Below are 24,899 nucleotides of genomic sequence, written 5' to 3' on the forward strand. Positions count from 1 at the left end.
CCTAGTGTACTTCCTTCAACTTTCATCCTTTCCAAATGGTTGTTTTCAAATATATATAGGTGCTTTCGGCCTTCCTTTCAAAGGGTGCCAACGACTGCAAAGAAAAAGTTTGGTTGCTGGATGGTGAACTTAATTCTTCTTCTAGTAGAAATGATAGAGCTCCTCTCACATTTTCAAAAGATTAAAAAGTCTTATTCATCACGAATTTTACCCGGCTTAGCCAAGAAAAACAACCCGAATCTAAGGAAACTTCCACACAACGGTCAGGTCACTGCTTTGTTGAGACGCTAGTAGTAAAAAACACTAGCACGCTCCTAGAAGACCAACATGCGTGAACTTAGAATTTCATCAGATCATATATTAACATTCCGCCACAGGGTACTGTCACTGTGCAAACATTTTACTTTTGGCCTGATAATGGATGTAATATGAGAGTAGAGGAAGCTTTTGTAGTACTACAACACAGGGGACTGGGCACACAGGCATCCAGAGTCTTGATCATATGCTATTAAAGTGACCCACCTCGACCAACGAACACACTACCTAAGGTATTGTGAAATGATGATCTTCACTTCGATTTCAGTACCACTCTTGCTGATAAGACGCCCCATTTGCTCGCCTTCGGGCAAGGGATCAAACTCTAGTGTGCCTCTCATGATCTCATCACCACAATCAGAGTGCAGATCCAATTCAATTACCAGCACCTTGTGCAGTGGCACCGCAAGCTGGCTTCTAGCCAAGGGAATCAGCTCTCCTGATCGTGCACATATGTCCTTCACATCTTCATTGTAGAAAAGCACGCAGCCAATATCAAACAGCTCGCTGCGAGCGATAATTCTTCCAAAAAGGCTGATAGGATCTTTTACATCGCGATGAGTAAGCCTCACAGCAACTTCGCATTCAACTCCCTGGCTCAGGATGGCATAGGTTACCTCCACAGGACCGTAAGGAGTATTGGCAGTCTCTAATAGCGGCCTGTCAAGTGCAGGGTCCTCACGGTATAAAATCACACTCTTCTTCCAGGTTTCTTCAGTAGAGCTATCTTGACTGTTGTCTTCAAGATGGATGCGGAACCAGATAGGTCCATCTGCCGAGATGGCTCTTCCTGGACCAGTTAGCACAAGGTTGCCCTGTTCCATAGAAAATAGAAGTGATTTACATTTGCCTCATTAAAGGTGCCACACTATGTCTCAACAGATGTAAACCTGATTAACTAAGCAAATATATACTATGCCCATTCCATTTACTAGTGAAGCCAGTCAAGATGGATGTTTGAGTGCTCAACTGTTTTGCATAACTTTGTCATCACTCCTTGGCAAAGCAATTGCGTAGGGCAAAAGGCCCTTCTTTCTTCTATTATCAACACACGGTAGTAATAAGTTGTCTAATGCTCTTTGCACATGTTAACAGAACAAATCAAGGAATATACTTAGGGCCAGCATGTCCTCTTTATAACTAGCTTTGCAACAAAGAAGCAGTGCATGGTACGATGGATGGTTGCCCCTGCATATAGATTGGGAGCTCCTAATGAGCAGTCAACTACCCAGAGCCGTTAAGCTCTTAATGCAATGGCCAGATTCACCCCTCATTCATCTAGTATTAGAAGTCGTCCAAACTTTATCTCCAGGGAGGTATTACATGCATGATTCAAATTTCATTGAAATCGTTAAGTTCAGAAATCTCAAATACTTAGGTGGGTCCAGGAATGTTGACATCTCAGATGAAATTTCAAAATTCTGTTGGGTAATTAGCACTTGATGGCCGAATTGATTTCTGAAATTACTAACATTTTAAAAATCCATAAATTTTGGTAGTACCAACATTGAACCTTAATTGCGCACTCTAATATCTCCATGCAGTGTTTTGAAGTCTACGTTGTTGGCTTTTGAACGTGCGTATGCAGCTGTACAGGCGTGCCTACGCGATTCTTGCTTCGGTCGGCTACTTGACGGAACTTGCGTAACTAGCGACACGAATAAAACTGATCGATGGATTTGATGGCTAAAGGCCCGTGTCGAGCCTTTGCTTTGTATTGCTTTTCGTTTTTCTGGTGTTACAATCAACACCCCTAGGGTGTCTTTTATACACGTCCACAAGGGACTATGGAAATAGACTAGGACTAGGAATCCTCATACTACTAGGACTCGGTTTGGCTTTCTTTCCTAATCCTAAAGAAACAACATGATTAACTTCTACATTCACCTCCTTAATCTTGTTGCTTGACTTCACTTCTTGCACTCCGACTTTCCTCCTCATCTCGATGAACTTCTGTCGACCGAGGGACTTGGTGAAAATATCGGCAAGTTGGTCTTTCGTGTTCACATGTTGAACCTCGATCAACCCTTCTTCAATGCACTCCCGGATATGGTGGAACCGGGTATCTATGTGCTTGCTCCTTTCGTGATGAATCGGATTTTTGCACAACGAGATTGCAGCTTGGTTATCGATCTTCAGTGACACCTTCTGCACCTCCCGCTTTGCAAGAATAGCTAGGAGTCTTCTCAGCCACACTGCTTGACAAGCCGCCGTGCTTGCCGCTATGTATTCTGCCTCGCATGAAGACAGTGCCACCACCTTTTGCTTCTGAGAATTCCAGCTAATCGGATTCGGGCCAAGGTAGAAAACCATGCCCGTTGTGCTCTTTCGGTCATCAACATCACCTGCCATGTCACTATCTGAATATTCACGAAGGACCAATCCTTCCTTTTCCTTTCTGTACGTGCAGCCAAGATTAATTGTGCCTTTCACATAGCGTAGAATTTGATTGACCGCGCTCATGTGTTCGGTTGTCGGTTTCTCCATGAAACGACTCACGATCCCGACTGAATAAGCCAAGTCAGGTCGGGTATGCACCAAGTATCTTAGGCTACCCACAATGCTTCGATACATTGTGGTGTCCACCGGCGGATTTGAGCTACGCTTGCTCAACTTGTGACGTTGGTCCATTGGAACTTGTGTCGCGTAGCAATCCGACATGCCACACTTGTCCAATAACTTGACCGCGTAAGCCGATTGACATAGGGAAATCTCTCCGGAGCTTTGCTTCACTTCGATGCCCAAGTAATAGCTGAGTAATCCCAGATCACTCATGCTAAACTTGTTCTTCATTTGCGCCTTGAAACGTTCAATTTCTTGTACGCTATCTCCGGTGATAATCAGATCGTCGACATAAACTCCAACTAGCAGGTTTGAGCCTTTGGAGTTCTTTGTATAGACTGCGTGCTCGAGGGGACATCTCTTGAACCCGAGCGAGACCAGACTTCGGTCTAACTTTGAGTTCCAAGCTCTTGGCGCTTGCTTTAACCCGTAAAGTGCCTTCTTGAGCTTGTAAACTTTCCCTTCTTCGCCTTTCTTCTCGTAGCCGAGGGGTTGTTCCACGTACACTTCTTCTGTGAGATCACCGTTGAGGAAAGCGGATTTAACATCCATATGATGAACCTTCCAATCCTCTTGTGCTGCCAAAGCTAGGAGCACTCTCACCGTCTCGATTCGAGCAACCGGTGCAAACACCTCATCATAGTCAACTCCTTGACGTTGTACGTAGCCCTTTGCAACGAGTCTTGCTTTATACTTCACAATGGCACCCTCCGTGTCCTTCTTTAACTTGTAAACCCACTTCAAACCTATCGTCTTTTGGTTTGGAGGTCGGGTTACCAAAGTCCACGTGCCATTGCTCTCAATTGCCTTCATCTCCTCATCCATGGCGTGCGTCCAGCTAGAACTTTTGCTCGCCTCTACGAAGTTCGCCGGCTCCTCAACTCCGAACAGACATAGTCCGGAGTACTCGAGCGTAACTGGCTTTGTGTACTTGTAGACTTTCTTGAGGGTCTTGTAGCGACGAGGCCCTGAGGAGTCCGTTGTGGCTTGCGAAGGAGGCGACACAAATTGTGTCGGCGTTGATGCACTTGAGGAAGACGGCTGAGACCTTGATGTGTCATCGACATCCGTGTCGTCGGCGTAGTCGTCGTGACCGTGACCATCATCTTGATTGTCGTCGTCACTATGCGCCTCGTTGTCGATGTTGTCGTCGAGATCTCCGCCTGTGTCGTGCGCGGCGTTGTCGCTATCTCCTTGCGACCTATGCGCGTCGTCGTCGGTGTCGGCACCATGATGATCACTACCGTTGTGGTCACCTTGGTTGGGCGTCTTGCCAATCACCTGGACATCCTCCCCTGCATCATCATCACTTGGAAATTCAACTGCAAATATGTTACTGTTTGGAGCATCGTCGGCTGCGGCGCTCCAATTCCACGCTTGGTTTTCTTCAAACACGACGTCGCGTGAAATCCGTAGACGCTTGGTTTGTGGATCGTAGAAACGGTATGCCTTGGTGCCAGAACTGCTCTCGTATCCGATGAACACCATCTTGGTGCTACGATCAGCAAGCTTTGAGAGATGTGGCTCCGCCGTCTTCACATGTGCCACGCACCCGAACGTCCGTAGATGAGACACATTCGGCTTACGTCCGTAAATTGCTTCATACGGAGTCTTGCCGATCACCGCCTTCGTTGGAGCCCGGTTGAGAAGATAGACCGCCGTCGAGACAGCTTCTCCCCAAAAAATCCCCGGCAGGTTCTTGCTCTTGAGTAAACTCCTTGCCATGTCAACGACGGTTCGATTGCGCCTTTCAACGACCCCATTCTGCTGCGGCGTGTAAGGTGCCGTGAGGAACCTCTTTATGCCAATCTTCTCGCAGTAGTCGTTGAACTCATTCGACGTAAACTCTCCGCCGCGATCTGTCCGTAGAGCGCGAACCTTCAGCTTGTGTTCCATCTCCGTTGCAGCCTTCAGCTTCTTGAATGCTTCAAACGCCTCATCTTTAGACCGTAGGAGAACGACCCACATATATCTCGAGTAGTCGTCTACCACAAGGAAGAAATACTTCTTTCCAGCGTGAGTTGCCGGGGTGATAGGGCCACATAGATCACCATGGAGCAGCTCGAGTGCATCACTTGCACGATAGGTAGACTGAGCAGGGAATGGCCTGCGGTGCTGTTTTCCAACCAAGCACCCGTCACATACTCGATCAACATGGTCGATAACTGGCATCCCGGATACCATCTCCATCTTTGACATCTTCTTCAAGGCGTAGAAGTTAACGTGTCCAAATCTAGCATGCCATAACCACGAATCATCATCACTCTTGGCGAGCCAACACTCCGGTTGAGATTGATCAAGGTTGAGGATATAGAGCCTATTCCGTGTGCGATTAACACGAGCTAGCACGTTTCGGAGGTTGTCGAAGATCGTCATCACTCCGCTCTCTATATTCACCTTGCATCCATTCTCGTCAAGCTTCCCAATAGAGATGATGTTGTTGCGCAGCCGTGGGATGTAGTACACTCCGGTGAGTATGCGATGTTCGCCTGTGAGACCCTCAAAGAGGACAGATCCTTGCCCACAAATCTCCACAGCTGAACCATCACCGAACTTGACCGAGCCTTCAACATCGTATTCCAGCTCGAGGAATTTCTCCTTGCACCCCGTCATGTGGTTACTGGCACCTGTGTCGAGATACCACGACACGTTCTGATCACCGGATAACTTTGGTGTCACTTTTTCCTCATGAAGTAGCACCTTCCGGCTTGGTTTCACAACCACCGTTTCAGCGAGATCACAAACTTCGGCCATCAGAAGACCTGGACCTTCGTCTTCCTGCTTTGCCAAATTTGCCTTGATCTCCCGCTTGTTAGGCTTTGGACAATCCTTCGCAAAGTGACCCATCTTATTGCAGTTATAGCACTTGACCTCGGACAAGTCCAAGTTCCGTGGTTTCTGCTCTTTAGATTGGCCCGCCTTACCACGACCTTGTGGTTTGCCTTTTCCTTTGCCTTTTCCGGTTTGTCCATCGCCCTTCGTGTTGCTTGAGCCTTCGCCACCGTCACGCCTTCCTTTGCTACTTGGGGCCTCCCAGTCTGTGCGCGAGTACATGAGTTGGTCACTACCTCCTCCTTTGCCTTTCCGACAGCCACGAGCATTCTCTTCCCATGTCCGCAATCGTCCGATCGCCTCCGTTATGGTCATGTCGTCGATGTCGTAAAGCTGCTCGAGCGTGCCGATGATGTACGTGAATTTATCAGTGACAGAACTGAAAAATTTCTCCACGATCTCGGTCTCATCGAGCTTTGCACCAAGCGCGCGGATCTCTCCCACCAAAGTAGTAAGACGCATGGCGTAGTCATTCACCGATTCAGTTTCCTCCATCTGCAACTTGTGAAATTGGCGCTTCAGCACTTGTGCCCGAGCCTTGGTGACGCGATCTTCTCCGATCCTCATCTCCTTGAGTGCGTTCCACGCCTCTCTTGCCGTCTCGAACTCCGCCAGTGTCATCAGCACGGAATCCGGCACAGACTGGGCTATGGCGGCCATGGCACCTTCGTCGCGCTCCTCGTCGACGTCGTCGTCCGTGATGGCCTCCCACACTCGAAGGGATCGAAGAATAATCTTCATCTTCACCGCCCACACGCCGTAGTTGGCGTCGGTGAGCATCGGGTACTGGATGGGGATGTTGCGATGCGCCTGGACGTTAGCGCCGCTCGTTCCTCCACCACTGGTTGCTGACTTGACGCCCTTCTTCACCTTGTCGCCGTTCTTGTTCGCCTTGGCACCGCCGCTGCCGGACTTGACCGACTCAGCGTCGCTGTCCGTCATCGTAGATCGTAGATCGTCGAGGCTCTAGATACCAATTGTTGGCTTTTGAACGTGCGTATGCAGCTGTACAGGCGTGCCTACGCGATTCTTGCTTCGGCCGGCTACTTGACGGAACTTGCGTAACTAGCGACACGAATAAAACTGATCGATGGATTTGATGGCTAAAGGCCCGTGTCGAGCCTTTGCTTTGTATTGCTTTTCGTTTTTCTGGTGTTACAATCAACACCCCTAGGGTGTCTTTTATACACGTCCACAAGGGACTATGGAAATAGACTAGGACTAGGAATCCTAATACTACTAGGACTCGGTTTGGCTTTCTTTCCTAATCCTAAAGAAACAACATGATTAACTTCTACATACGTACTACCAAACACATATCCAGCAGCAAAAGTCATCAAATTTTTCATTTTATCGGCAAATGCATTTCCAAACTTATGTTGGCAGTTGCAAGGTCAAATATGACCCCTATTTTAGGAGCAGAAATTTCTAACTAATTTTCAGAACTAAAATTGTCAGAATTTTCTTATTCTTAATCTCAAAATAATACTCCCTCCGTCCCAAATAAGTGTCTTAAGCAACTTTGTCCTAGAGCTAGTACAAAGTTGAGACAGTTATTTTGGGACAGAGGGAGTATCTATTTGAGCTGGCAAAATAAACAAATATATAGTAGTTTTGAAGTCTATGTACTTCTTTCCAGAATTTTTTGTGAAGTCTGATAGTGGATACGAAGATTGCATGAGAAGTGTGCAGCGCACACAATACATCCTGGCATCGCCCTTCCTTCCAGGCCAAATGCACCGCTACTAACCCACCAACCAACGTGGTAACGTGCACTTCCCTGGCCCTAACTTGCATCCACTTCACCTACTGTTGTCTCATCTCTCGTCGACATCACCAGCTTCGAAGCCAGATCTAGCATCATGTCCCATCTCATCCTAACATCATCCTCCGAACCAACCTACCGGCCAGCTTCGTCTACCGCCCTGTTGCACCTTCGAGAAGCCACTGGCCATGCCACTAAACCATGTTGCCAGAGCACATGGAGTAGCTCCGCACAGGAGCTGGCGAGTTTCAAGGCGATCTAATGACTAATGGTGAGTAAATAAAGAAAGAGATGGCTAGCTCTAAGTCACGAGAATTTACAAATTACACAATATAGTGTTTTGAAAGAGATGTACGTATCTTTAACATCATGATTCAGTTTCAACAATGTGCTATCATCAGGAAACTATATTCATTTCAGCAGTATAGTTTCCTGATTACTTTGGACACTAGAAGAAAGAAAGCCTACACCAACAGACGTGATAGTGCACCTTTGATGGTTTCTAAACATACGATTTTAGTCTCGAGCATTTGTTTGAAGAATTACTCCCTCTGTCCCATAATATAAGATGTTACTACATCCAATATACTCACATATTGAATGTAATAACATCTTATATTATGGGACGGGGGGAGTAACAAGCAAACAGAGTGGATAATCATACTCCCCACTCACCGGCTAATGATATCCCACCTACACATGGACATTCAGATATGGTCCACTTTATTATGTTCTAATACATTCATTGCTAGTTTCTTCACAATAAAAAAATTAAAAAATAAGTAAAACTTTCCCAAGTTTCATGCAGTTGGATTATTTCACCTATGCCATTCCACAATATGAGTCGCAGAAACCTTTCTTGTGCATGATACAATTCCTTCTTCAGCCCTAAGCAAAACGAATACAAAATTGAAATGGAGTTGATCGGTACAGTGGATAATTGGTAAGAATCTGCACCTGCCAATCGCAAGGTTGTGGGGCGATGCGGTCATCTAGGCGGCCTCTTCCGAAGACCGGAGACTTAGAGCAATAGGCACCAAAGACATAGACTATGCCCGAAGGCTGCGGCCTGTTTTCTCGGGAGGAGGAGGCTGCATCAGGGACACGCACGGCAAAAACCTCCATCAGTTTGCTCCCGTAGAATGGTAGGTCAGTATACCTTAGGTCGGCATACGCATTCAACTCCTCATCATTTGGGCCGTCATAACCAGTTGCAGCTGCCATGGACACTTGCGTAGCAACAAGGCCCTCCTTTTCTGGGTTGGAACTTGCTTTTGGGAAGGCTGGTGCCTGAAATCCCAAATCGCCCTGTATGTTGAACATGATGTTAAACTCCTGATTAACATGGTTTTTTTGGGTATTTTTTGTAGATTTTGTTTATTGTTAAGTGCAAATGATCATCAAATACAGACAGGCTCCAAACAGATAGATAGAAATTACAATTAAGTTAGCTCCAGAAAATACAACTTGCATCTTATGACATGCCATCATCCATCGTATTTCTAACAGAGAAGCATACAGTTCATATACTCGCATACATATGCTGCACCATCCTACCAATCATATGCATGTATCCATATAAAAAGTGTAATACAAGGAACATTGCTGGGGGCGCGGGGGTGGGGGATACCTTCTGTTTGGCGTAGGGGGAGGCAGCGTGAGAGGATGACAGTCGGGGATGGGGAACCCGACGGCGGCCGATGCAGGGGGAAGAGGGGAGGGGGAGGGGGGAGGGGTTCACGACGGACGACGGCCAAGGGGGAGAGGGCCTCGATGGCTGATGCAGGGGAGAACAGCGGCAACGAAAGAAGGCGGAGTCTACGGCGCGGGCGTAAAGGCCGCCGCCGGCGGCGGCCCAGTGTTCGGGGTAGGAGGAGCGAAGAATTAGGGAAATGGCAGATAGAAGGGACAATTACAAATTGAACCTTTAGTTATGTCACACTGGTCTGTTCTGCCCTTCGAAGCTTTCTCACTTTTGCCTTTCCAAGTGTGCCTTCACATCACCATTTGAAAGTTAGGGCATGTACAATGGTTGATAAGATAATTTTATCTTAAATCTTGCATGTAATTTAGAGATGTAAAAAAAGAGTCTACAGTGGGTCATCTCTTAGTCTTATCTTCTATGATTAGTTATTCCTAAAAACATGATGAGACATATTGTGCTAAGAGATCATCTCTTGTTTTCTCTTAAATAAGAGAAGGCAAAGCCTCTTTTTCGAGTTCTCTCTACTCTATCTCACTGTTTATCCTATGTGGCACTCCTAAGATAGCACAATTGTACATGCCCTTAGGCCAACTTCAATGCACCTCCCGTTTCATCTGTTTTTTATCCGTTTGAAGATGATATTAAAGACCGTGTCTGTCTGAATTTGTGGATGCGTCTATCGAGACGGTGACTGTGTGGATTTGTGGATGCGTCTATCGAGACCATGTATGTCTGGATTTGTGGATGCGTCTATCGTGCGCGCAACACAAGGCCTTATTTCAATCACATCTCGTCCGTTGTGCATGCAAAATATGAAAAGACGAAAGAATGTGGCAATAGTACTCACCGATGGCCGCGTTCTTGTCAGTTCATGATGGCCGGCAATAAAGGCAGCGGCCTACAGAATGGTCATTCAAGTTTCACATCGGTAACATAGCCAGCGGGCAGCACACTAGCCAGCCTTTAAAATGGAAAGTTTTTGGGGTCAGCAACAAATCCAGCGGTTGGCACACGAGTCAGCCTTCAAAATGAACAAGTTTTTGGCAGCGGCAACGAAGCGAGCGGTCGACACATCAGCCGTCCTTCAAAATGGATGGCGATCATGGCCAATGTATCACCTAGTTGAGGCCATCACGAGCGAACATCTCCCTTTATCGGTTCACGAACCAAGCCTTCCTCTTTGGTGACATGTTGTTCTTGTCGACGCTCATGAATACGAGTGACTTTTTTTGCTTTAGTCTCGGCGTTGGTGGCATCGATCTCAAACTTCTTGAGTTGAACGGCCTCCTCGATGTCAAGCTTACTCCTCTTCACGACCTCCTCCATCTCAAACTTCTTCGTTTGGAGATCTAGGTATAGGTCTTTATTTGCTCTTCCTTCCCTTTTATCCTTCTCTCTTCCCTCACTTCCTTTTGGCTCATCATGTTCTCTAATGTTTCTTGCAAGGCTATAGAAGCCACATCGTGCTTCTCGTCGGCCCTTGAGCTTGTCCCCCCCTCGACCTCTTGCAAAAGTCTCCCTCGTCAGCCACAGCCGCCTTCCCTCATTTCTTATTATGAGCAGCATATTGGTCTTTGAACTAAGGGCAATCTTTGATGAGCGACCAACAATGTGACAGAGTAAAGGGCTTGTTTTGGAGGATAATTAGCCAAATATGTCTTTCTTGGGGAAAATAAGCTAAGGAGAAGAAGAAAGAGGAGAAGAAAGAGGAGAATAAGGAGCAGAAGGAGGAGAACAAGAAGAAGAAGAAGAAGAAAAAGAAGAAGAAGAAGAAGAAGAAGGAGGAGGAGGAGGAGGAGGAGGAGGAGGAGGAGAAGAAGGAGAATAAGGTCATTTAGGAGGAAGATACGCTAAGTTATGAACTAAACAAGGTTCTTGTGATGTTTTTTACCTAACTAAGCTAATTATGTCATAAATGAACTAAATTAGATAATTATGTTATTTTGAAGGATAATTACCTAAGTATGTATTTCTTGGGGAAAATAAGTTAAGGAGAAGAAGAAAGAGGAGAAGAAAGAGGAGGAGGAGGAGGAGGAGAAAAAGAAGAAGAAGAAGGAGAAGAAGGAGGAGGAGCAGGAGAAGAAGAAGAAGAAGAAGAAGAAGAAGAAGAAGAAGGAGAAGAAGAGGAAAAGGATGATTACAATACTTTTCTTATTTTGAGCTTATTGTGTCATTTAGGAGGAAGATACGCTAAGTTATGAGATAAACAAGGTTCTTGTAATATTTTTTTTGCCTAACTAAGCTAACTATATCATAAATGAACTAATCTAGCTAATTATGTCATTTTGGAGGATAATTAGCTAAGTATGTCTTTCTTGGGAAAAATAAGCTAAGGAGGAGAAGAAAGAGGAGAAGAAGAAGGAGAAGAAGAAGGAGAATAAGAAGGAGGAGGAGAAGAAGAAGAAGAAGAAGAAGAAGAAGAAGAAGAAGAAGAAGCAGAAGAAGGAGGAGGAGGAGGAGGAGGAGATGAACAACAACAACAACAAGAAGAAGAAGAAGAAGGAGAAGGAGAAGGAGAAGAGGAAGAGGATGATTACAATACTTTTCTTATTTTGAGCTTGTTATGTCATTTAGGAGGAAGATACGCTAAGTTATGAGCTAACCAAGGCTCTTGTGATTTTTTTACCTAACTAAGATAATTATGTCATAAATAAACTAAATAAGCTAATTATGTCATAAATGAACTAAATAAGCTAATTATGTCATAAATGAACTAGAGAAAACTTACCGTTGTGGTCATCAAGGAGCAGAAGCACCGGGGTTGCTCGGGGCGGGTGCGTTTGGAGACGGTTCCCCCGAGAAGGGTCGTGCGATGCCACTCAGGATTTATTCTACGGAAAATATATTTTGCAATGTCTCATTAGCATGATGACACTCAAATGTTAATACTAGTTTATGACCATTGAAATGAAACTCACCGTGCCAACCGCAGAAAAGACCAGCATCGACGGAGGGGGCTGACCGGTCTTCTCACACATAGACTGCACATTTGGTTTTGAAGAGTCGATCGTATTAGTTAGTAATGAAACATACATTACACGCATGATTTGGCTAATGTGAAAAAGAAACTTACCACAAAAAGCTCGTACATAGCCAGGTGACCCGCCTCATTCCGGGCCCTCTCCTCCTCCAACAACCGAGCCGTGGTCCGGTTCCTCTCCTCCAGAATCACCTGAAGAGCAGCTTGGTTTGCCGCTCTCTATCTCTCTCTCCCAAGAGTAGCCTGGTTTGCCACTCTCTCTTTCTAAAGAGCAGCCTGCAATACCACTCATTGTTACCGCTGTAATGAATCTCTCAGCCGAAAGCGTGCTGATAACGTGTTTTTTTGCGAGGTGTGCTGATAACGTGTTAGAATAATAGGAGAGGCAATAATCAACAGAGATGTAAAGTGAAATCGCCAATCTTTCATTAGATGATTGTAGATATTTATACATTTAGAAAGGATGCCTTGAAGAGGCACCCATTCAGGAGAGATGGCATGAACCGAGGCGACTGTTGCCAAAAGGCAAGTGCCTGCGGTTGGTACAAGGGGAGATTCCTTCATAATTAATAGATGTTAATTAAGTTTAACAGACGCGGACATACGGGAGAGGAAGAAAACATAATCCCTTGTGTGATCTGATCATAGGGGCCCACTAGGAGGACGACCGAGTCATAATTGTTTGATGTTAATGTCTACATACGTATTTTTTAAAACCATCAGTATATCTGAATACTACCCCTCAACATGCAAAAATTAACATGCAAACTGTAACCGAAAAGCCAGCAGAATGCATTTTTTCCTTGTGTTTGTAAAAATTCATTCTACCAGATAGTTGTTACAAATGAAGATCTGGGCAATAAGTATGAATATTAAGAAGTGCTCTCCACATCTACAGAAAAGTGATCTCTACAGGTTGCTATATAGAGCCTCAAGGTTGGGAAGAAGGTTGAAAGAGACGATGAAAGAGTGCCTTTGAAACGTTAAGATATACTATATGTATAAATATCATATATTTATCCAAAAAATTTATTCCCCACAAGGAGAAATATATATGACAAAAGCAAGATTCATCCACCAGCTCAAGAGTACCAGATACAAAGAGTATTATTCCCAGTCCATTATACTCGAGCGCCAATTTAAAATATAGTCCGTCACATATGCTAACTATAAGATCTTGTTTTAGATTTACAGAGTACAATTCAACATGGGACACAATTTCAGAACAGCAAAGAGATAAAACCAACATACAATTTCTTTGAAGTTTTGTAAACTTTTAATCCCTCTATCCGAGATGCTAGTATGATTCATGTGCTCTTCGATAGTTAAATTCAAACAACATATGCTAATATTTTAGGGGGAAATTAGTACATAAATAACTAACTAATGGTATTTTTTTAAACCATAACTGCCAATACAAATCCCAAATAGACTTTGTTTTATTGTTTAGTTTCGACATAATTATTGTAATGCTTGACTGAATTTGCAATTTGATAGATAAGTATTAATCACTAAATTCGGTAGCACGTTGACTCGAAGAAATGGCAACACATAACTATTGAAGAAAAGAACCATAAAATATTATGTATCCATTTACAAAGCCTAGCTGATGCATCACATGTAGATGTAGGATATCAAATCATTCAAGTACCAACTAAAATAGCAGAAAACAAGTTCAGACTTCCACAAATAAGAAGCGAGAAAGAGGAATGTTGTCGAGCTGATTTTGTTCGCCAACATCTCCTGATCATGCAGATCTTCATATGCAACGCCAACAACCCTTCTTCACAAACCTGGAGTTGCGTTAAATCAAAACCTCCTAATCTCTGAAGAAGACTGCGGAAATATGTTGAATCCCGACGGCGTCCTCCCATACAGAGACTAATACCTTTTCCGCTCCGCCAGACTCAAGCTGAGATGCACGTACCTAGGAACGACATCTTTATAGTTGATGGGAACGTCTTCTTTCACTAAACGCACATCGCCGCAGTCGTAAAATAATGCGAGCACCAGGACTTGAACTCTGGTGAGCGGGGGATATCAATGTTCACCTAACCATCCGATCATAGGTTGATTTGCAAAAAACAATTGGCAATTGACTTGATCCTGTTCTCGCAGTTCAACTCGGTAAATGCAAAAAATGTTAGAAAAACATTACAATTCACTCCTTCAATAAGAAATTGCAGAAATTTTTTGTACAGTTTACTACTCTTGAGCGCGTAGTGCATAATGCATGAGAAAATAATATTAAGAAACTTGCAATTTACTCCTTAAAAGAAAAGGCAAGAAAATTTGCACAACTAGACTAGTCTTGACCGGCAGTGCAGAACACATTTTAGTCAAAAGTCAACTTTGTGTCGGAAAAAATATGCAGTTCACTGCTCGTGTCAAAAAAGTTTACATAGAATTCAATGAATAAAATGTAGAAAAATCAATGCAGTCCACTCGCTTGGACCATGTACTTCAAATACGTTCATAAAAAACATAAAGACGTTAAAAAGAAGGCAAGCAGTTCACAGTGTTCGTTCTATACAAAAAAGTTGCGTCTCTGATATCTTTCCAATTGCGTATCATTTGCGTCATTCTGACCAGTGGTTTGAAAATTGCCATAAAAAACTCTTACAACCATTTGACATTCATCGAGCCATCATCAATATTCATTTAAAAACATAAGAAATCTCAAAAGGTGTTCTACATGAAAAAATTCTGTATATCTCATAACTATATCACACGCCTCGTTTTGATGAATGATTCAAAATTATGGTAAAAACAGGAACGAATAAACCGGGTGCAGTTCTCTCTGTCGGTATTGCAATGTGGTTGCCCGTCGAATGCAGTTCACTTTATCGATTTTATGGTCCGCAGAAAACAGAGTTTGTGGGTTTTGGTAAATTCAAAAACTGCTCTTAAACCGTAAGAAATTGAGAGAGTGTTCTATGTAAAGAAGTTATGCATCATTTCAACGAGTAGTTTGAAAAAAATCATGAAGAAAAGCTCGTTGCCACTTGTGGGATGCCGTACCATTTTCTAAACTAATCTTAAACAGTACGAAATCTCGAAACGTGTTCTACATTAAAAAATCGCTTAATCCATAGTTTTTCTACGGTATATCACACTCCTCACTTTGGTAAATGATTTAAAAATTAGACGTCTCTTGTGGCCAACGAGGGAGGAGTGGATCATCACCCTTGTCGGTGGGAGGGCTTCGTATTTAGATATTTCTTCAATTTTTGTTAGGCTTTGTGTCCTGCTCGGGAAGGCAACACAGTGGCGGCTCCCTGATGATGAAATAAGGTGCTCCCCGCCTAGTCGCGCTCCGATGATACGTCTAGCATTGTCGATGGGCATGTGAAGCTGTGTCTCCGGCAGATCTGTTTTTTGGTAGATTTGCTCGGATCGGGTCGTTTTTCGTCTATGTTCGTTTGTTTTTAGGTTGGATCCTTCTGATCTACACCACTCTTCATCGACGATGGTCGATATATTTTTTTGTTGGTTCTATGGGGACTTAACACGACACTTCTCGATTGTCTAGTATAAGAAGTTTTGCTCGGTTCCGACAAGGAAGTGGTGATGACAGCGGCGTTGAGCAATTAAAGAGGAAAGACCGAAAGAGATGGTGACTTGCATCTTTCCAATTCTTTTTTTACTTCATAATTTCTCCTAAAATTTCTATACGTACACTTCTCATAATTTTCTAAGTGCATATAGGAAATTAAAGTACATTCTACACATGGCTTTCGTAATTTCTATATGCCCTTAGCTCATTGGGGTTGAGTAATTAAAGAGGAGAGACCAAAAGAGATGGTGACTTGCATCTTTCCAATGCATTTTTACTTCATAATTTCTCCTAGAAATTTTGTATGCACACTTTTCACGGAATGAAGGAATACTGAGTGCAATAGATCCAGATTATTGAAAGAACTCTGAATCGTCAATCTAATCAAGAATTTGTGTGGTTCACCGCCAACAAGGGCCCGAGTGTGCGCGTGGTGTTCTATTTTGCACAAGACGAAGGAGAAGTAATCATCAATATGACATAGCCGAGGGACCAGGCTATATATAGCCATGAATTTGTGGGGTTCGGCGCCAACAGGGCCCTGGTCTTTATTTTTTGAACCGAGCTAAATCCCTTTCTAATGCAAATGAACGAAAATATAACCGCTCCAGAAACATTATCAAGGGGAGGGAAAGAGGTTCGAACTGGGTCCAAGCATTGTCAGAAAAACCCACTACATCTCCAACGATGAGGAGCAGGAGACCATAAGTACGACTACACAAAGTTAAGGGCCCTTATTCTGTTACGCGTTTCATTTCACTTCCTCTGATCGTCTATTGAAACAGCGTATGGATGTTTGCTTTGTTTCGTCAGTTATCAATAGCAAGTTAAATTAATCTTTCAGGGTAAAAGGAGCAGATTGGTAGTCAGTTGTTTATTTGGAATGGGGGCTTTAGGATTTTTTTATCAAGGATTTGAGGGTGAAGGATTTTTGAGTCGCTGATTTGATAATCACTTCTATAGATCAAGTTTATTTGAGTGGGCGTTGCCACATAGAAGCACTTGGTGTGCAGTTTTGCAGACTGCAATTGCTGCATCACATTGAGCTAAAGTCATTTTTCTTATTTTGTTTTTCTTGTATGATTTCGTGTTTATTCTGGAAAATCCAAATAAGAACAGTAGATTTTTGAATTTTTTACATAATAAGAAATACAATCATCTTATCGAGCATGATAATAGATTTATCATGATTTTAGGTTAATTTTTTAGTGCTACATATTGATGAACTTAATTTGGTTAATTCCAGCAAGATTGTATTTGTTTTTTTCATGTCACGGATGTGTTTGTGCCACTGCAGAACTACCAGCTGGTACTACTCTGCACGACTACCAGTTAGTTTGGTTAATTTGGTTAACCATTTCCACACCTTTGTAATGGGATCATGCAGAACTACCAACTAGTACTACTCTGCATGACTATTTTCTGCTAGATTTCACCGTCGCGTCATCCAACATATGGATTAAAAAAAATCATTCATAGAAAGAAGAGAAAAATACATTTTCCAGTAGTTCAACACTTCTTCAGACTTTATGCCGATATTGTTTTTATCCCCGAAGGTGGACTTGAAACCAGGAATGCCCACTGCACTAATGAGTTTGATTCTTGAATCCTAATTCAATCTCGCATGCTCTTCTACCAATTAAAGCGTTCGGGCGTACTTATTGTACCAAGTCTTTTGTCATTGTTGTTCATATAGCTCTCCGTGCATCATTTTGCTGTAATAATTTTTGTGTGTGAATAACTCAACTGTAGTTTGCCAGTAACTAGTTTAAAAAATGCTAGCCACATGCAGGCAGAGAAAATGGAACTCCAAAAGATTTCAACTGTACTCCAAAGGAAAAATTGGATACACTAACAAGCACCTAGCATGTCCCTAAATGTGATTTCAACTGTAGTTAATGGTATACTAACAAGCACCTACGATGCCCCTGTTTTTTACCTAAGTTGTAGTTGGCCTTTAGAAATGGGTATATATGAAAACAAAGAAATAAACAACTATGCATGTCATTCTATCCTTCTGCTAATTAGTTATTTTGCAGTTCATTTCTTTTTGTTAGCAATATGCCACATTTTTCAGTTTAAGCTCAGCACATGGAGTAGTTATATGGTCCTTGCGCCTGTGGTTTACTAGATTGTCAGCAATGATTCAGAGGTTAGTTCCTTTAATTAAGCCTTGATGTGACATAGATGTGGAATTAAACATTAACCCGATTAATAATGTATCTATCTATCATGCAGCAGATAGTGAAAAAGGTTAAATAGCACCTCTCTGCTTTCGGCACTGTTTGTATACCATTGAAAGTTGCAATGTTTTCCCCTCCTGTATAGAAATTCTTACCCCCCCTCCTTTATTCCTTTTCTTCATAATTGACACCTGTTATCCTCGGGAATCTAAAGTTCTTGCGAGGTCCACTGTTTCGTGCAAAAGTAACTGAATAACTCAAAAGCTTGCAAGTTCATGTACTTAGCAGTTGTAAGATGCATTAGCATGCTCCATTTTCTCACAATAAACTTATTTTTTTCCTTTTATGCGAAAATTTGCCCTTTCTTATCTAAAGTTTCTTATTGGAATAAAAACACTTCAAGTTGCAAGTTCTGAAGAAGCAAACAAGATAGATTTATGACTTCGGTAAATCTACCTGAAATGGGACGTTGTGAAAACACCACTTGAAATACAGAGAACTAATATAATTAAACTCTTCTTAGGTTGTACAAAAGTTCAACTTCCACTTGACACAAGATACTTAATTTATGTCTACAGATGCTTAATTCACATAGATAGAGCTAATAAATCTACATATGCAGTGCATGTGTGCCATATATCTTGCAAGTAAGAATAAGTAGCTAGGGACCCAGACAAAGAAACCCACCAAAGAGATGGCAGGAGTCATGGTGAGCCCTCTGAATCTTCAAGTTCATTCAGCTATTTTTGCATTATGCGGGCATAATAGAAGAGATACACTATCGACACTTTTAGGCACAGAATCCAAATATGCCTGGCATGAGCTCTAGATCTATAATAAACAGTATGCCAATTAACATGACATTTGAGATGAAAACAATGTGGACATAAAATGGGATCACAATAGCGAGACACTTGGAACTTCAAATATTACCGAGTCCTATATGAAAAGGTAAAATTTCTGCCTGACTCTCTTGTTATTTTTTTTTAGAGAAAAGACACGAAGACCCGACTTTGAACTAATGAAACCATCTACTGGTTAGGATTAAATGGTGCTGAATTACAAAGGCAAAGGCTTGACTATGAACTGAAGAATTACATGCCAAATTCACTACGACCAAGAGCAGCAAGAAAAACTGCGATGAAGCCACTAGAAATCTTGCGCAGCCAGAACAGTACGGCCGACGCCACCCGGTTACGGCAACTGCCATGAACGTGAAGATCCAGACCTCTTGAAGGAAACAATCGACTCTACGTCAGCCGCATCAGGCTACTACCGGAGGGGTGACCACTATCTGCCCTTCATCTAGACCGAGCCAAACACGCGGACGCCCACCACCGGCCGGCAACCAACCAGCAACCAAGGTGAGGAGCCGTTGAAGGATGCGGGAGGACCCACTCGCCACCACCAACATCGGCAACTAGGGGAGCCGAGCATCGCCGCCACCACGCACAAGGCCCGTGAGCCCCAACCACCCCTTTAACAGTGCCTTGAGGGAGGACCGAGACGCTAGAATGCCTCCATCCTGGGAAAGGAAGGGGGAGGTGTGGGATGGATCTGGAAGCTCGACCCTCCCTCAAGAGGGCGAACGGCACCGGAGCGCCGCTGGCGTCGAGGTCTACGTGAAGTCGACCATTGGTTAGCTATGTGCATAGATATTTCTATTATATACATAAGACAGCATGTCATTAATTTTGTCAATGCCATGCTCATGATTTATTTGTGAATTAAATTAATCAAAATATTACTAATATACTCAACAGCTTTCCCCGGGAAATATCTCGGGTTACCTCTCCACCTTAGAAGACTGAGACATACTGACACACAGATCTTCGGGCTGGAATGGAGATTAATATACGGATCGGGCAGGCTGACGCTCATAAACTCATTCTGATACCTGCCTGGTGTTCTTCCTTCAACTTTCATCCTTTCCAAATGGTTGTTTTCAAATATATATAGGTGCATTCGGCCTTCCTTTCAAAGGGTGCCAACGACTGCAAAGAAAAAGTTTGGTTGCTGGATGGTGAACTTAATTCTTCTTCTAGTAGAAATGATAGAGCTCCTCTCACATTTTCAAAAGATAAAAAAGTATTATTCATCACGAATTTTACCCGGTTTAGCCAAGAAAAACAACCCGAATCTAAGGAAACTTCCACACAAAGGTCAGGTCACTGCTTTGTTGAGACCCTAGTAGTAAAAAACACTAGCACGCTCCTAGAAGACCAACATGCGTGAACTTAGAATTTCATCAGATCATATATTAACATTAAGCCACAGGGTACTGTCACTGTGCAAACATTTTACTTTTGACCTGATAATGGATGTAATATGAGAGTAGAGGAAGCTTGGGTAGTACTACAACACAGGGGACTGGGCACACAGGCATCCAGAGTCTTGATCATATGTTATTAAAGTGACCCACCTCGACCAAGGAACACACTACCTAAAGTATTCTGAAATGATGATCTTCACTTCGATTTCAGTACCACTCTTGCTGATAAGACGCCCCATTTGCTCGCCTTCGGGCAAGGGATCAAACTCTAGTGTGCCTCTCATGATCTCATCACCACAATCAGAGTGCAGATCCAATTCAATTACCAGCACCTTGTACAGTGGCACCGCAAGCTGAGTTCTAGCCAAGGGAATCAGCTCTCCTGATCGTGCACATATGTCCTTCACATCTTCATTGTAGAAAAGCACGCAGCCAATATCAAACAGCTCGCTGCGAGCAACAATTCTTCCAAAAAGGCTGATAGGATCTTTTACATCGCGATGAGTAAGCCTCACAGCAACTTCGCATTCAACTCCCTGGCTCAGGACGGCATAGGTCACCTCCACAGGACCATAAGGAGTATTGGTAGTCTCTAATAGCGGCCTGTCAAGTGCAGGGTCCTCACGGTATAAAAGCACACTCTTCTTCCAGGTTTCTTCAGTAGAGCTATCTTGACTGTTGTCTTCAAGATGGATGCGAAACCCGACAGGTCCATCTGCTGAGATGGCTCTTCCAGGACCAGTTAGCACAAGGTTGCCCTGTTCCATAGAAAATATAAGTGATTTACATTTGCCACATTAAAGGTGCCACACTATGTCTCAACAGATGTAAACCTGATTAACTAAGCAAATACTCCCTCCGTTCCATAATATAAGTCTTTTTAGAGATTCCACTAGAAGACTACATACGGATGTATATAGACATACTTTAGAGTATAGATTCACTCATTTTGCTTCGTATGTAGTCTCCTAGTGAAATCGCTTAAAAGAATTATATTTAGGAACAGAGGAAGTATATACTACGCCCATTCCATTTACTAGTGAAGCCATTCTCGACTGTTTTGCAAAAACTTTATCATCTATCCTTGGCAAAGCAGTTGCTGAGGAAAAAAGGCTTTCTGTCTTCTATTATCAACACACGACGGTAGTAACAAGTTTGTAATACTCTTTGCACTGTTTTGCAAACCAATCCGTGGTTGGATGGTTAGGAGGAGTGTGGTATCCCCTGCACAACAGGGTTCAAATTCCAGACTTGATGTTGGTGCTTGCATTTTCCTGGATTTATTCCAGGTCTTCCGGCGATGCGCTTTCAGTGGGGGGAGACGTTTCCGTCGACAACGAAGGCGTCAGTGGTGACTTCGTCAATCTCAAGATGATGTGCCGGCTTAGTCTCCCGAAGGTGCTCATAGGGGTAGGGTGTGCATGCGTGCGTTCATAGGGGTGAGTGTATGCCCGTGTACGTGAGCGACTTCTATTGTACTTTGCTCAAAAAAAAAACAGAACAAATCACGGAATATACTTAGAGCCAGCATGTCCTCTTTATAACTAGCTTTGCAGACTATCTCGGGTTATCCCTGTATATAGATTGGGAGCTCCTAATGAGCAGTCAACTACCCAGCGCCGTTAATCTCTTAATACAATGGCCAGATTCACCCCTCATCTAGTATTAGTACTCATCCAAACTTTATCTCCAGGGAGATTACATGGAGAACTCAAAATTTCATTGAAATTGTTAAGTTCAGAAATTTGAAATACAAAAACTTAGGTGGGTCGAGGAATGTTGACATCTCGGATGAAACTTCAAGATTCTCTTGGCTAATTAGCACTTGATGGCCGAACTGATTTCTGATTACTTACATTTTAAAAAATCATAAATTTTGGTGGTACCAACATTGAACCTTAATTGCATCCTCTAATGTCTTCGATGCAGTGTTTTGAAGCACTACTCCCTCCATCCCAAAATAAGTGTCGTTCACTTAGTATAAAATTTGTACTAGTCTAGTTATAAATTTGCGACACTTATTTTGGAACAGAGGGAGTACTTCCACGTGGCAACATGCACTTCCCTGGCACTACCTCGCCTCCACTTCGCCTACTGTTGTCTCATCTCTCGTCGCCACCACCAGCTTCGAAGCCAGATCCACAATCATGTCCCATCTCATGCCAACATCATCCTCCTAACCAACCTACCAGCCAGCTTTGCCCACCGCCCTGTTGCGCCTCCAGGAAGCCACTGGCCATGCCACTACATCCTGCTGCCAGAGCACAGGAAGTAGCCCGGCACAGGAGCTCGCGAGTTTCAAGGCAATCTAATGGTGAGTAAATAAAGAAAGAGATGGCTAGCTCTCGGTCAACCGAGAATTTGCAAATTACAGCATATAGTGTCTTGAAGGAGATGTACGTATCTTTAACATCATGATTCATTTTCAACAATGTGCTATCGTCATGACACTATATTTACTCCAGCAGTATAGTTTCCTGATTAGAGATACTTTGGACACTGGAAGAAAGAAGCCTACACCAACAGATGTAATAATGCACCTTTGATGGTATCTAAACATGCAATTTTAGCCTCGAGCATTTGTCTAAGGAAGTAAGGAGCAAACAGAGCGGATAACAATAATCCCCACTCGCCGGCTACTGATATTTCACTTAAACATGGACATCCAGATATGGTATACTTTGCGTTCTAGTACATTCAATGCTAGTTTCTTCACAATAAAATAAAATAAAATAATAATACTTGCCCAAGTTTATATATGCAGTTGGATTATTTCAGTTATGCCATTCCACAGTTTGAGTTCCAGAAATCTTTCTTGTGGCATAATACAATTTCTTCTTCAGCCCTAAACAAAAAAGAATACAAGATTGAAATGGAGTTGATCGGTACAGAGGATAATTGGTAAGAATATGCACCTGCCAATCGCAAGGTTGTGGGGTGACAGGGTCATCATGGAGGCTCCTTGCGAAGACCAAAGCAGACTGAGATGAATATGCGCCAGCCATACAGACAATAATACCACAGGGTGGGAGTCTCTTTCCATGGGAGGAGGCGGCTGCATCAGGGACACGCACGGCAAAAACCTCTGCCAGATTGCTCCCATAGAATGGTAGATCAGCATACCTTAGGTCGGCATACGCATGCAACTGCTCATCATTCGGGCCGTCATAGCCAGTTGCAGCTGCCATGGGGACTTGCGTAGCAACAAGGCCCTCCTTTTCTGGGTTTGAACTTGCTTCTGGAGAGGCTGGTGCCTGAAATCCCAAATCCCCCTGTATGTTGAACATGATGTTAAAGTACTGATTAATCATGGTTTATTTGTTTTTGTGGTAGATCTTGTTTATTGTGAAATGCAAATGGTCATCAAATACAGACAGGTTCCAAACAGATCTATAGAAATTAAAATTAAGCTAGCTCCAAAAAAATACAGACGTGCTATCCTCCCATCAAAGCATTTGCATCTTATGACATGCCATCATCCATCGTATTTCTAACAGAGAAGCATACAGTTCTTACATACTCCTGCTCCTATACATATGCTGCACCATCCTACCATTCATATGCATGCATCCATAAAAGGTGTAATACAAGGGACATTGCTGGGGGCGCGGGCTACCTTCTGTTTGCTTAGGGGGGAGGCAGCGTAAGAGGACGACAGTCGGGGATGGGGTACCCGACGGCGGCCGATGCAGCGGAGGACGACGGCCAAGGGGAGGAGGGCCTCGATGGCTTATGCAGGGGAGAACAGCGGCGATTGGAAGCGCTCGACGCCGGTGGAGAAAGAGCCACTCGATGGCTCGGAAGAAGGTGGGGTCTACGGCGTGGCCGTAAAGGCCGCCGCCGCCGGCGGCCTACTGTTCGGGGGAGGAGGAGCGGAGAATTTGGGAGATCGATAGAAGGGACAATTACAAATCATCGTACGATCATCGTAGGCAAGGTAGTTTCGATTACAAATTGCACCTTTAGTTATGTCGCACTGATCTGGTGTTCTTTTTAATAAATGATCCCTGGAGAATCTTATGTCGCACATTGACCCTCCAAAATGCACGTCTACCCACAAAACACACAGAAGCTAAATACTCCATTCATTTTTATATACAATCAAAATTATAATTTACAGAAATACAAGGCCATTAACACTAATCAATGCAATTTTAATGATGTTTGCCTCGTAGTACCAACAAAGAAAGACATTAATTATCTTTTGCATGCATGGAGAGTAAGATCATTGGTTTGATGTGCATAAAGAGATAAAAATACATATTAATTTACACGAAAAACAAGGAGACAAGCTGTTTTGCCACGTTGACTTAGAAGACATTAACTTTTGTCATGATACCTCTAATATGGTTTTGTGGCTTTGTATAAAAAAATGGAGGGAGTAATAAGAGTATTACATTTATACATACCGTCTGATACAAATAAAGACCATTAAGGTCAAGTCTTACAATGCTAGGGCCTCGAAGGCCAACACGCCAAACATGGCTACCAGCGGATATCTTGAATGAAAGCGCGAACACATGACATCTGTCTTAACCCTATAGGCATTCTCACTAGAAGGTGTCCTAGTTCGCATGTTCGTCTCCAACGAACTATTCGTCGTACTCATGTTCTTTCATGTCTGGCCAATTAGATAACCAGTGGCAAGCCAGTGAGTACTTTAAATGTACTCGCAAGCAACCCATGTTTTGAAATGAGGTATAACAATGCATGATATAGCACTAAGTAG

At 43.3% G+C, this 24,899-nt stretch overlaps 2 protein-coding genes across 3 annotated transcripts; both read right to left on the bottom strand.

Moving 5' to 3' along the window:
- Positions 1–332: 332 nt before the first annotated feature.
- LOC123411451 (60 kDa jasmonate-induced protein-like) lies at positions 333–9,401 on the bottom strand. Of its 2 annotated transcripts, none has more exons than XM_045104396.1 (4): positions 9,105–9,384; positions 8,634–8,782; positions 8,432–8,543; positions 333–1,130 (listed from the first exon to the last, which is right to left on the bottom strand). In XM_045104396.1, the coding sequence occupies exons 2-4, from the start codon at positions 8,696–8,698 to the stop codon at positions 540–542; spliced, it is 768 nt and encodes a 255-aa protein (XP_044960331.1). In that variant the 5' UTR covers positions 8,699–8,782; positions 9,105–9,384; the 3' UTR covers positions 333–539. The 2 variants fall into 2 exon arrangements, 1 of the variants encoding a protein (XP_044960331.1); XR_006613270.1 differs by adding an exon at positions 8,297–8,362 and having other exon boundaries at positions 1,048–1,130; positions 8,432–8,782; positions 9,105–9,401.
- A 10,692-nt stretch (positions 9,402–20,093) lies between these two features.
- On the bottom strand, positions 20,094–24,062 carry LOC123411027 (60 kDa jasmonate-induced protein-like). The gene is made up of 3 exons (XM_045103941.1): positions 23,787–24,062; positions 23,086–23,442; positions 20,094–20,928 (listed from the first exon to the last, which is right to left on the bottom strand). Exons 2-3 carry the CDS (start codon positions 23,356–23,358, stop codon positions 20,338–20,340), a joined length of 864 nt encoding a protein of 287 aa, XP_044959876.1. The 5' UTR covers positions 23,359–23,442; positions 23,787–24,062; the 3' UTR covers positions 20,094–20,337.
- Between the last annotated feature and the right edge of the window lie 837 nt (positions 24,063–24,899).

The sequence above is a fragment of the Hordeum vulgare genome, chromosome 7H (genome assembly GCF_904849725.1).
Source record: "Hordeum vulgare subsp. vulgare chromosome 7H, MorexV3_pseudomolecules_assembly, whole genome shotgun sequence".
NCBI classification, from domain to species: domain Eukaryota; kingdom Viridiplantae; phylum Streptophyta; class Magnoliopsida; order Poales; family Poaceae; genus Hordeum; species Hordeum vulgare.